The following is an 11897-nucleotide window of genomic DNA, read 5'->3' as shown; positions in this document are numbered from 1 at the left end:
CCATTTCTGCACAGCATTGTTCCATCACTGGATGGAAGGCAAACAGAAGTGCAGCAGTGCCACTGTGCCACCCCCTTCCCCATTAACAGAGACCACTGAAACTTAGCTGGGGTTTATTATTTTTTATGTACAGAAAAAGCAATCCAGAATTATCTTCAGCCCAGCTTAGTAGCCAGCTCCTTGGCCTTTGCTTTTTCAAGCTTAGCAATGCGAGCCACCGATTTTGGACCCAGGACGTTCCCACCCCAGTGACGACGGATCTGCAAAGAAGGGAGAGCAGGTTAGAGAGGCCACATTCAACAACTTGCTGAATTCTACTCCTTTCTGCACAAGAGGAAGAACTCCCTTAACTACAAAGTCCTAGACATTTTAAGGCTGCAAAGAGATAGAAGAGCTTAAGATCTTTCCCCATGAGGGGTGTTGGGTTCAGCCATCACAAACTCCTGAACTTGGAGGACACAGCTCAGCCAAGCAGCTGTTACCCTTTCTACAATCCCAGCTCTGAAATAGCTCTGTTTAGCTTTCACATTTTACCCCATCCTCAGATGAAGAATTTGGGTACACCATAACCAAATCTAGGTACAACACACCCAAAAGACTATAAACTGGTGTCACAATGTCTGAAAAAGTCTGCATTTCTCTGGAAGCTTTTGGGAATATGAACAGTATAAACTGAAAGACAAAGCTAAGAACACAGAAAATCTTACCTCATCGTATCTGTCATTGTAGTTGGTCTTGACAGCCTCCACCAGCTTGGCAAGGGCTCCTTTATCTTCCCTGTTGGTGACAGTTTTAATTCCTTTAGAGCCTCGATTTAACATTTCCCATAAATATTTTGCTATAGGATTTGAGAGTTCCTAGTGGCAAGCCAGTTTTTCAAGTTAAGCATAAACATCACTTGCAAAGAGTTAACAATACTTTAGAACCTTCACTGCACAGATCAAAGCCAACAGCTCCACACACATAGAGTAACCATCCATTTTGGTAACCCCAAATAATCTCTATCATTAGGATCCAGTCAGTACATTTTCATTTTACTTCTTTAGAGAGACCCAAGTGTGCTACCCACCTGCCCTATAACCTGTGCTCAGGGCAGTTTGTGTTCTCAACAACAGAGAATCAAGTGAGTTCCCAGACACTTACGGGTTAACCTGGGTGAAGGCAACTGAGGTGCAAGTTTTCCTGTGGACCAGTCGCCCCAGCCTGGCCTTGCCCTTGATGATGCAGTAGGGCACTCCCATCTTGCGGCACAGGGCGGGCAGGAACACCACCAGCTGAAAAAGGGAATTGTGCTGTGTAACTGAGGGAGAACATCTCTGAACTCTTGGCATCAGCCTGGGCTGTGGCAATTGCTCAGTGTTAAAAAGCTCGTTTTGCTCTTCACTGCTGATTCAGGTGAAGAAATTCAAAACATCATTGCAAGGGCCCAGCCTGACTGTCACACCAGGACAACTACAAACATGCACAAGCACCCCAGTTCTGATAAATATGTATTTTTATATTCTTTTTCATGCAATATATTTGTCCTGAAATGCATTTTTACTTCAAGACCACTTCTGACCCCACCTTAAGTTCCACAGATAACCTGTAACATGCTCACCTCAATGGGGTCTACATCGTGGGCAATAACTACAAGCTGAGCTTTCTTGTTCTCCACCAGAGTTGTGACAGTGTTAATACCTGAAAAACAAGTTATAGATAAGCTTTGATTCTGCTAAGTCTATTTTCAGAGCTTTCAAAAACTCTCATAGAATCAGATATTGCAGCCTCATTAGGAAGTTATAAAAGTGCAGCACAAAGACATTTCCTGGACAATTTGCTAAAGCTCAGGGTTAAAAAGCTCGTCTGTTTCGCTCTTCACTTTGAGCTCAGGTGAAGAAATTCATACATCATTGCAATAGCTTGTCCAAGCCTGTTTGGTTGAGGCAGAGCACCAAATCTACCAGTTTTCTCTCTAACCAAGCACCACCCTCCTGGTTACCATCAGTCAAGTCCAGGTACAAAGTTACCTGCTCGGAGGACGGGTGGCCGCTTAGTTGGAGCATCTCCCTTTCCTGCAGCTTTCTGCTCAGCACGAGCCAGTAGCCTCTGCTTCTTCTCCTGCTTATTTTCTGGCCTGTATTTGTGTGCCAGCTTCAGAAGCTGTGTAGCTGGAAGAGAGCATCTACTAATTAGTTGCACAACCTGAAAATCTAAGCATTGCTTTTTTAGAACACTGAAGTGCATCAGCGATCTTGGTGGTTTGTCATCACACGTGTTTGGACAGAAAAAAGTGATCATCATTTGCACAGTCCAAGTGAAGCACCTTGAGAGCCCCCAATTTACCTCCACCTCTGATGGCTCTGAACGCTCCTTCACTGTCTGGATGAGGAAATGCCTGTGGACCCCCACAGCAGTTATGGTTAGAGGAGGAACACTGTCTCCTTTAAAGCAAAGAACTTGTTTGGCAACATCTACGAGGAGCAAGTTACTCTACATACATCAAAAGTTTCTTGCACAGACACTGTCACCTGGAAAAGACTTTTACCCACAAAACAACCCAAAGTTCCTTCTTCCTTCATTTCAATGCCTGCCTGCAGGATGCTGGTTTGCCTCCAAAGCTGCACTCCTGCAGATTTCTCAGTCTGTTCACACAATTAGAAGAACCCTGGGTGGTTCTACATCAAGCTGGAAAAATGGACTCAACTATCACTATTAGAGCCTCTCTAAGCAGATTAAGGTCCAGATTTCAGTTTCTTTCCCCTGCCCAGAGGCACAGCCTTACCTGTCTGGCGGTCCAGAGCCTGGGTGAACTGGTTAATGGCAGGAGGCACCTTGAGGCGCTTGTAGAGGATGGATCTCTGGCGCTGCAGCCGGATGTAGCGTGGCCATTTCACAAACCGTGTGAGGTCCCGCTTGGGCTGGATGTCCTGTCCTAAAAAACACAGCCCTCAGCTCAGAGCTGTCCCAGACCCACCACAGCAGAGGCTGGAGCAGCGCAGGGGCATCAGTGATCTTGGTGGTGAAGTGTCAGCACGGCCACTCAGATAGCAAATATTCTTTCACATCATCTGCACCCTGTACAAAAGTGGCACTGCACAGGGAGGAATCGTGTCCCACACCACATGCACAAGGGCAGGAGTCATCCCAACAGGAGGATATAATGGGTCCGTGTAATAGGAAAATTTGGGCACATTCTCCACTGCCACCTTCTTATATGGACAGCTGTTAACGGCAGGCAGCAGGGCGACTGCTTTCATCACCCTCTCCACTCTGCAGCATTAACTTCTAATTTAGACATCTCTCCATAAAACAAACTGGAACAAATATCCCAAATATCCAATTACTCACCAATGCCAAAGTTCTTGGGCCTCTTCTCAAAGAGGGGATTGACAACCTTCTTGGCCTCCTGCTTCTTGACAACAGCAGGGGCCGGTGCCACCTTCTTGCCCTTGGCCTTCTTTCCTTTCGGCTGCAAGCGAGAAACACACTCTGTCTTCTTTTGCCTCCAACATTTCCGTGCTTTGAAAAGTTATCAGCCCACCCAGGAAACGCATTTATTTTCCCAGGCGGAAAACAAACGCCACCTCCCACCCTGGCCCTAAATCCTCTGCTTTGCCTTTACAAGGTTTACGAACCTCCCCCCGTCAGCAGCCGAGACACCCCCGGGGTGGCGGGGAGCGGCCCAACACCGAGACCCGATCCCAGAAAGGGACCCGATTCCAGAGCGTGCCCCGACCCCAGAGTGGGGCCTGAACCCAGTGCGGGCCCCGACCCCACACCGAGACCCGACCCCAGAGCGGGATCCGACCCCACAGCGGGGCCCGACTCCATACCGCGACCCGATCCCAGAGCAGGACCCGACTCCTCACCAGGCCCCATCCCCACCGCGGGCCCCGCCGCGCTACCCGAGCCGGGCGCCCGGGCGGGCAGGCCCGCCGCCGGCCTTGCCGCGGTCAGCGCGAACCGGGCACGGAACGCCCCTCCACCGCCTCGCCGGGGCTGCCCGCGGGGCCGCGGCCCCTCGATGGGGGCGGATGGCGGAGGATGGAGGCGGATAAAGGCGGATGGAATCGGGGCCCCGCCAGCACCGCCATCACTCACCATCTTGGGCGGAGGGAGAGAGGGCGGCGCGGGGCATGCTGGGAAATATCGCGGCGCGCGCAGCTCTCGCGAGAGGCCGCGAGGGGCGGGGCGCGGAGGGGCGGTCATGGCGCAGCCCAGGGTGCTGCCCCAGAGCAAGGAGACCCTGCTGCAGTCCTACAACAAGCGCCTCAAGGACGATGTCAAGTCTATCATGGACAACTTCACCGAGATCATCAAGACGGCCAAGGTGGGCGCGCCGGCTCCTGAGGGGAGAAGGGCGGGCTGGGTTCTGAGAAGGGGTACCTGGGGGAGGAGGGGCTGTGAGGGGGGAGCAAAGCCCGTGCGGGGACAGAGGAAGGCCTTTCATAGAATCATAGACTATTAAAGGGTTGGAAGGGACCTTAAAGGTCATCCAGTTCCACCCCTACCATGGGCAGGGACACCTTCCACTATCCCAGGTTGCTCCAAGCCCTATCCAACCAGGCCTTGGACACTTCCAGGGATGGGGCAGCCACAGCTTCTCTGGGCAACTTGTGCCAGGGCCTGCCCACCTTCATAGGGAAGAATCTTCCCAATATCCAACCTAAATTTCCCCTCTTTCAGTTTGTACCAATTATTCCTTGTCCTACCACTACAGTTCCTGGCAGAGCCCCTCTCTGGCTTCCCTGTAGCCTCTTCAGACACCAGAAGGTTGCTGTGAGGTCTCCACATAACCTCCTCCAGGCTCAACAGCCCCAGCTTTCTCAGCCTGTCTCCATGAGGCAGGTGCCCCAGTTCTGGTTCCTTCGAGGGTGGCCCTGAGGGGAGAGTGTCCTTTCCCCAGGCAAGCAGCAGCCAGCCCTCCCTGGCAGCCCCTGACCACCCTGTGATGTCCCTGAGCAAGGGAGAGCCACACAAGCAAGAGGGAAGTGCAGCAAAGATGATCTGTGAGTGCTGTACAGTCCAGAGGCTGCCCCAGCAGTTCCAGGTGTGAATTGAACTGAAATTCACATATGGACATCAATTTCACATACATACATATTTTTAACATATATTTCTCGTATATATGAAATTCACACATTCACATATATAATACCTTATAGTAATTGTCTGTCTGGGTTTTAAATGTGTAAAAGTGGATATCTGTACTTTTTTCCTTTAGATTGAGGATGAAACTCAAGTCTCTCGAGCAACCCAGGGTGAACAAGATAACTACGAGATGCATGTCAGAGCTGCAAACATTGTGAGTGGCACTGAGCTCTCAGGCCTCTGGGCAGCACGTCCTTCAGGTGCTGTTGGGGCAGTAACCTGGTATGTGGGGTGGCTGGGAAAGGCTGGGTAGCCTGCCAGCTACAGGTTTCTGTCAGAATCTTCATATAATGTGAGAACTTTTAGTTCATCCAAACCTTGGGCTGAAGGAGCACCTTGTGAGATTTTTTTTTTTGAATCATAGAATTAATTGGGTTGGAAAAGACTTCTGAGATCATCAAGTCCAACCCTTGGGCCAACTCCAGTCCCTTTACCAGATCATGGCACTCAGTGCCACGGCCAATCTCAGTTTAGAAACCTCCAGGGATGGGGAATCCACCCCCTCTCTGGGCAGCCCATTCCAATGCCTGAGCACTCTCTCTGATATCCAACTTAAATTTTTTTTCTGCTCTCCAACTTCAATTTCCCCTGGCAGAGCTTGAGCCCATCGTGCCCCCTTGTCCTATTGCTGAGTGCCTGGGAGAAGAGACCAACCCCCACCTGGCCAGAACTTCCCTTCAGGCAGTTCCAGACAGTGCTGAGGTCACCTCTGAGCCTCCTCTCCTCCAGGGTGAACACCCCCAGCTCCCTCAGCCTCTCCCCACAGCACTTGTGCTCCAGTCCCTTCTCCAGCCTCGTTACTCTTCTCTTCTCAGTTGGGTTGGAAGAGACCTCTGAGATCATCAAGTCCAACCCTTGATCCAATCCCACTGTGATCACCAGCCCATGGCACTCCGTGCCATGGGCTGGTGATCACAGTGGGGTTGGATCAAGACGTGGTGAATTCTCTGTCCCAGTCCCTTCTCCAGCCTCTTTACTCTTCTCTGGCCCCGCTCCAGCCCCTCAATCTCTTTCCTGAACTGAGGGGCCCAGAACTGAACACAACACTCAAGGTGTGGCCTCCCCAAGGCAGAGTCCAGGGGAAGGGTCACTGCCCTGGGCCTGCTGGCCACGCTGGTTTTGATCCAGGACAGGATCCCATTGGCCTTCTTGGCCAGCTGGGCACACTGTTGGCTCCTGTTGAGCATATTGGAGCTGGAGCAAAGCCCTGTTTTGATCAGTGATTTTTCTGCCTGGCACAAGGTCCGAGCTGGCGAGTCCCTGATGAAACTTGTGTCTGACCTGAAGCAGTTCTTGATCCTCAATGACTTCCCGTCTGTGAACGAAGCCATCAACCAGCGCAACCAGCAGCTGAGGAGTCTGCAGGAGGAGTGTGACAAGAAGCTGATTGCCCTGCGGGATGAGATCTCCATTGACCTGTACGAGCTAGAAGAAGAATATTACTCTTCCAGGTACAAATAGGGCAGGGGACTCTGCCTTACAACTCCAGCCCTTTTGGGGTGGTTAGTGCAGACAAACAAGTAGCCTACAGAGTATGTGTAATAAGAATGTTCCCCCCCCCAAAAAAAATTTTTACTCCTACTTTTAATTAGGTCAAACTATTTTTCTGCACCTCTTTTTCCTTGTACATACCCTACAGGGTATAAATGTGCTGGTGAAGGAGGTATTCACAGCATCCTAAATCTGACAGATAATTTTCTTAGGCATCTGATGTAATTATTAGAAAAGGAGATGAATTTCCTTGGGGGAAATCCCTCTCAAGGAGCCTCTGGCTCTCTCCCTACAGACACCAGCTTGCTGAGACAGGTCCCTCTGTTAGATGTCACCTCACCTTCGTGGTGAGTCCTTTCACAAGTGACCTGGCCACACATTGTGCCTTCTCCCTCACAGTCCACTGGCCCAGCTGCTCCCAGTGCTGCTGGGATGAACATTTGAAAGGAGCAAAGAAACTTGCTCTGTTTCATTGAATTGTGAAGTATTGTGATAGGATTTTTTCTAAGGAATAACGACTTATTACTGATTTGTTTGTGGGATTTTTAGTATTTTTAAAAGCCTCTTACTTAGCAAACACTTTAGAGAATTCAGACACTTTATTTTTTATTTTATTTTTTTGTCATGCACTCCAGCACTTCCAGATGATGCAGGAAATGAAAGCCAGAGTAAACAAATGTCAGCCTGGTTATTTTGGCTGCACTGTCCAAGCTAAGTGAAGTCAGTGCAATAATGGAAGGACTTTTAAACAAAACCTTAACTTTAAAAAGTCTTATTTAAAATTTTAATGACCAGGTTTTCTATTTGCCTTTTCCTTTTTTCCCTAAAAATGCTGAATGCCTATAACCCCAGCTAAGTCAACTAAACCCCTAATTGCTCAGTATCTTTGGAAGTAAGGCCGTTGTTTATGAGTAATATATATATATTTCAAGAGTAAAAAGATATTATTATGACATAGCTTAGAGGTAGAAGTTTAGAGTTGTTTTTCAAACTTTATTCAGTTTTTCGGGGGAGTTTATCAAGGGATCCTGGAAATATCTCAGAAATTGAGAGTGATGGTCAGAAACCCAAGCACTTGTCCAGGTGCTGATAGATCCATGACACGGGCTGCACACACACAGCAGTGAGCTGTATCCTGAGGGGTGTGGTGTGGGCTGATAGTGCCTCCCACGTGCCAGATGTGCTTCCCTTACCTTGTCACCAGGCTGCCACCACTGTGTGTCAGTCACTTTTGGACTGAGGGGTTCTGACCGTGCTGGCACGGTCTGTTCACCCGCCTGGCACCACGTAAGGCAACCCTTCCTGGCAGAACTAACAGGGAGGCACAAATGTTTGTGTACATTTAATGGATTTGGCTTCTTGTTCTTTCTTATTGGTCATGAGGTGAGGAAACCTGGCAACTCTGCAGAGCTGTGATCTGACTTGACACTTGCAATGTAGCACTTGGTCATTTGCTTTTAGCACTTCCTCCCTTCCTGTGCTCTTTCCTGTCTTTTTCTGCACCAAAGAAATTGTGTCTGTGTAAATACAGAAGCAGTGATTTATTCAAAGTCCTTTTATAATTAGAACACTACAATATTTTTAATGAAATCTTATTGTCGAATGTGTGGGGAAAAGGATTTCTGTCGTGTCACAGTCGTGTTTCAATGGCTGTAAATGCAACAATCAGTTTGCCCCCAGATTCCCAAAGGGGAATTCCATGCTGTCCTGGGAGCCCTGGGGCACATCTCAGTTGTAGGGTGAGATGTTTGCCAGGATTTTTGTGTGCATGTGGGGGTTTTGATGAGGCCCAAAAGCAGGTCCTTGAAACTAAAACAGAGGAGATTGTTCTGAAGGAAGCTGTTTTCTTGCCCCGTGTCCAGGTAGTTTGCTGGAGCTGTCCCTCTGTACACAGACTGGCTGGGTGCCTCAGGGGGAGTAGTGAAGTCCCTTCCACACACTGAGGAACCCCCAGGACAGGGCAGCAGGCTGGGCAATGCTCTTGGGGGCTGTGCAGAGCTGCTCATTAACCCTGACTTTTGAGGAGTGTTACCTGAGAATTTAGACTTTTGGACCTCTTCTAACTGGGACTACAGGAGAAATGGTTATGCTTCTGGCACAGCTAAAATTTTGTTACTCCCCTGCCATGATGTGCTGGATGCTGTGTCCAGGATCTCCTTGGAAACCATGGCCTGAGGTCCATGACAGAACAGGAGTTGTAGTTCTGGTTCAGTCCTGAAGGTCTCTGTTAACTGAACCCAGCTTCACTGTGTGTCCCAAGGGATTTTACAGAGGCCTCAGATAAAAAACTATATCCACTGCCTTCTCACTTCTGCAAAACCAGCTGGGTGATGCTGCCAGAAAAGAGCTCAGCTTGCAACTAGTGCTTTGTGTGCTTGTTCCCCAAAGCAGTAACTTCAAGTCCAGCTTGCCTTCTCTCATCGTATCCCCCAAACCTGCATTTGTGTTCCATTGCTCCCTCAGAGATCACAGGAGCTGTCTTGAGTGTGGGGTTAGATCTCACATGTTTCATGTTTGTGCAATTTGAACTGTCTCATATTTCTACACTTAAAATATTTCCCTAAGCATCAGTCCATACATTACAAATGTAAATAAAGCTGCAACAACAAAATCACTTGACCCATTGGGTTTGTTTTTCTCTGAATGCAAGCTGCTTTCTGCTCAAGCACTCACTCTGTCTTGGGTATCTCCTCTGTGTGCAGCTCTTTCTTCTCTTTGAGATTCATGTTGGTTTTGTTCCAGTTTATTCCACGTTTCTTTTTAGTTTTGGCCCTTCCACATTGTGTTTTCCTCAGATCACAGGCAAGAATTAGACAGTTGTTTAAAAACACTACATTCCTACACTGCTGGTTCCTCCAGCTCTATATATTCTGCAGTGTTGGAGTCCAACCAGCTCCTTTTAGAAGAATTCTTAGCTCAGGCTCTTTGGGAAAATGCAGGACCTGTCAGTACTTTATAGTCAGGCTTGAAAGCTTCAATAGAAGATCCAAACCTGTGGAGCACTTTTTTAAAAGGGCAAGGGTGCAAATAGGTTTCTTCTTTATCTTGACAGGAACAGGCCCCAGAACAATTGTGGTAGTTTTTTTGCTGAACTGAAATTTAGAGCAGGATTTCTATTTTTTCCCCTCACATAGGTTGCTATGTAATTTCAAGTAAAATAATTATGGGTGGGGTCCTGTCACTCTCATATCAGTAGCAGAACTCCCATATTTGGAGATGCCAGGACTTCAGCCCAGATCTCTTCAGAGATTTGGAGTGTCTGTATTAGAACTGAGCCTCTGTCTCAGTTTGTAGCACCAGTTCCATGTCTGAAATTGCCTCGATCCCCACCAGGCCCATGAGGTTCAAGACCAGCCCTTAAGGGGTCTCAGGGAGGGCCAATGCCACCTAATCTTGTGATGAATTTGTGAGCACAGACCTTACATCCAGCATTTTTTTTGCCATTTTCTTAATGCTTTGCTTCTGTCTTGCTCCCCCCACCCTTTCTGTCCCTCCCCTCCTCTGTTACCACACCTGCTTTCTCCTCACTGGGGTTGTTTGTTCTGGAAAGCTACAGTCTGTGTGACAGCAATGACCTCCCACTGTGCGAAGCCTACTGGAGACAAGACTTTGCCACGCTGTCCCCCGAGAGCCTCTCGATGCCTCTGGCCGCTGCCACAGCAGAGCAGAGCGTTGCTCCCTCCCAGAGCTCGACCCCGTCGCACCCTCACGTGAACGGGCACGGGGCGGGTCCCGCCGAGCACTCCTGAACAGGATCCGCTGCTGCCCAGCGTGCTCCTCCCACCGCGCTGCTGGAAGTCTTCCACCTGCTGTGAACATCTCCTGCTGTCGGGAGAAGGCGCTGGAGCTGTGTTGGCAGGTTTCTGCCCTCTGCATGGCTGCAGTGCTTCCTCCACCCCAGGGCATTGCCATAAGTGTTCCTCTCCCTTAAAAGATAGAGATAGGTAGACACAAAGTGGATTGTTCTAACAAATTAGAGTCAGGTTTGCTTTTACGTGATAGTTACGTGTAGAGTTCATTAGAAGTCCAGTTTGTTTCCATGTGAATCTCAGTAAGTAGAGTGTTGGGAGTTGATTTCTTTTAGGATAAACTTGAGCCAAATGTGGGGGCAGTGAGTGTTTTGGGGTTCTTACTCTGTCTCCCAAGGTTATTCATATTCTGCCTGCTTTAAAGCTCTCTCGGGATGGCACCTGACAACCTCTGGTCTAATTTAAAGAGTCTTATAGTATTTTTAACATAACAGTCTTCACTGTCAAAGTGCATCACAAACTTGAACTTGTGGTTTGGGAGGAGGCTCAGGGGACCCTTAGAAGTGTTCTCCCTTTGAAGAGGAACAGGCAAACAGGCACCAGACTGAGGGATCAACAATGCCACTTGCTCAAAGCCACAAATAGAAGCAGCAACACGCTTTAGTGGATTCCTTCTTCAGTGTTTACACAGAAATTTCTACTAACATAATCTGAGCTAACATGAAGCCACTGTTTATGTTGGCTTTTAGTTCTATCTGGTAAAAAGATCATGAGGTGACTGGGACATTGGGAGCAGTGAGGAATACTTGGTTACTCTCAATTTCCTTCCAAAGAAACATGTTTGGTGCTTGGTCTGCAGCTGTTCAGCAGCTCAGCCCATCATCTGCCCTTCTCCTTTGTGGTGGCTCTGCATTGACTGCTGAACAGGGGATGTCACTGCACTGGAACACGGGCCCTGCAGAGCCACCGGTGCGTTCCAACAACCTGCTGAGCTTCCCCAGCATTCTGCTGTAATGTCTCATTTCCTAGGATGTGAATTTTGCTATGATTTTTGGTCTCTTCTTCTTCCATTCCATTTATTTTTGTAATTAGGCGATTTAATAAAACTTGACTGTTTTGTGTAATTTTTAAGGCGTGTGTTTTCGGCCACGAGGCTTTGTGAAAGTGTGACAACATGAGTGTGCACATGCGATGGGACGAGCCTTTCCCCAGGCAGGTTGGGAATAAAACCCCACTCTGTACAGCTGTTCCCGTTTGGGGGACCATCATTAAACCCGGCTGTGCTCAGGGGGACCTCACCCCGTGCAGGTGGAAGGCTGCACACACTCGTGTGTCCTCCACCCCACATGAGGGTTAGGGAGCTCCAGATCAGAGATTAGGGGCGAGCCGGAGCCAGCCTTGACCCATTGGGTCAAGCGGAGCGGGGGGATGCCAAAAGGAATGGGGGTCTCGGGGTGACTCGCAGCCGCTCCAGGAGAGGCCTGAACACCCCCGGGCTGGCTGAGGGACCTCGAGGCTCCGCGG

The 11897-nt window shown here is 49.0% G+C and overlaps 2 protein-coding genes and 4 non-coding genes across 7 annotated transcripts; 1 reads left to right on the top strand and 5 right to left on the bottom strand.

Annotated features, from left to right (window-relative positions):
• Positions 1-96: 96 nt before the first annotated feature.
• RPL7A (ribosomal protein L7a) lies at positions 97-4136 on the bottom strand. Its single transcript, XM_071574170.1, has 8 exons — positions 4084-4136; positions 3331-3451; positions 2765-2914; positions 2010-2150; positions 1601-1680; positions 1144-1274; positions 708-777; positions 97-260 (listed from the first exon to the last, which is right to left on the bottom strand). The coding sequence occupies exons 1-8, from the start codon at positions 4084-4086 to the stop codon at positions 156-158; spliced, it is 801 nt and encodes a 266-aa protein (XP_071430271.1). The 5' UTR covers positions 4087-4136; the 3' UTR covers positions 97-155.
• On the bottom strand, positions 1349-1422 carry LOC139681376 (small nucleolar RNA SNORD36). The gene has a single exon (XR_011699515.1). It is a non-coding gene; the product is annotated as a small nucleolar RNA SNORD36 (small nucleolar RNA).
• On the bottom strand, positions 1822-1898 carry LOC139681377 (small nucleolar RNA SNORD36). Its single transcript, XR_011699516.1, has one exon. It is a non-coding gene; the product is annotated as a small nucleolar RNA SNORD36 (small nucleolar RNA).
• On the bottom strand, positions 2222-2288 carry LOC139681379 (small nucleolar RNA SNORD24). Its single transcript, XR_011699518.1, has one exon. It is a non-coding gene; the product is annotated as a small nucleolar RNA SNORD24 (small nucleolar RNA).
• Positions 2983-3055, bottom strand: LOC139681378 (small nucleolar RNA SNORD24). Its single transcript, XR_011699517.1, has one exon. It is a non-coding gene; the product is annotated as a small nucleolar RNA SNORD24 (small nucleolar RNA).
• A 30-nt stretch (positions 4137-4166) lies between the features above and the next one.
• MED22 (mediator complex subunit 22) lies at positions 4167-11497 on the top strand. Of its 2 annotated transcripts, none has more exons than XM_071574169.1 (4): positions 4167-4312; positions 5207-5287; positions 6376-6584; positions 10181-11497. In XM_071574169.1, the coding sequence occupies exons 1-4, from the start codon at positions 4190-4192 to the stop codon at positions 10371-10373; spliced, it is 606 nt and encodes a 201-aa protein (XP_071430270.1). In that variant the 5' UTR covers positions 4167-4189; the 3' UTR covers positions 10374-11497. The 2 variants fall into 2 exon arrangements, with proteins under 2 accessions (XP_071430270.1, XP_071430269.1); XM_071574168.1 differs by having other exon boundaries at positions 10175-11497.
• Positions 11498-11897: the final 400 nt, after the last annotated feature.

Source organism: Pithys albifrons, chromosome 20, assembly GCF_047495875.1.
Source record: "Pithys albifrons albifrons isolate INPA30051 chromosome 20, PitAlb_v1, whole genome shotgun sequence".
NCBI lineage: Eukaryota > Metazoa > Chordata > Aves > Passeriformes > Thamnophilidae > Pithys > Pithys albifrons.
Note: the sequence above shows the minus strand (reverse complement) of the source record. Positions and strands in the feature narration are given on the sequence as shown.

What these genes read in the sequence shown, in the direction of transcription:
- RPL7A (XM_071574170.1), bottom strand. An exon ending in GCCCAAGAACTTTGGCATTG is followed by an intron (nt 2,915 to 3,330) that starts GTGAGTAATTGG and finishes TGTGTTTTTTAG; the next exon opens with GACAGGACATCCAGCCCAAG. An exon ending in GCCTTCACCCAGGTTAACCC is followed by an intron (nt 778 to 1,143) that starts GTAAGTGTCTGG and finishes TGTCACCAACAG; the next exon opens with GGAAGATAAAGGAGCCCTTG.
- MED22 (XM_071574168.1), top strand. Translation starts at nt 4,190, where the DNA reads ATGGCGCAGCCCAGGGTGCTGCCCCAGAGCAAGGAGACCCTGCTGCAG. An exon ending in ATGTCAGAGCTGCAAACATT is followed by an intron (nt 5,288 to 6,375) that starts GTGAGTGGCACT and finishes GCCTGGCACAAG; the next exon opens with GTCCGAGCTGGCGAGTCCCT. An exon ending in GAAGAATATTACTCTTCCAG is followed by an intron (nt 6,585 to 10,174) that starts GTACAAATAGGG and finishes TGTTCTGGAAAG; the next exon opens with CTACAGTCTGTGTGACAGCA.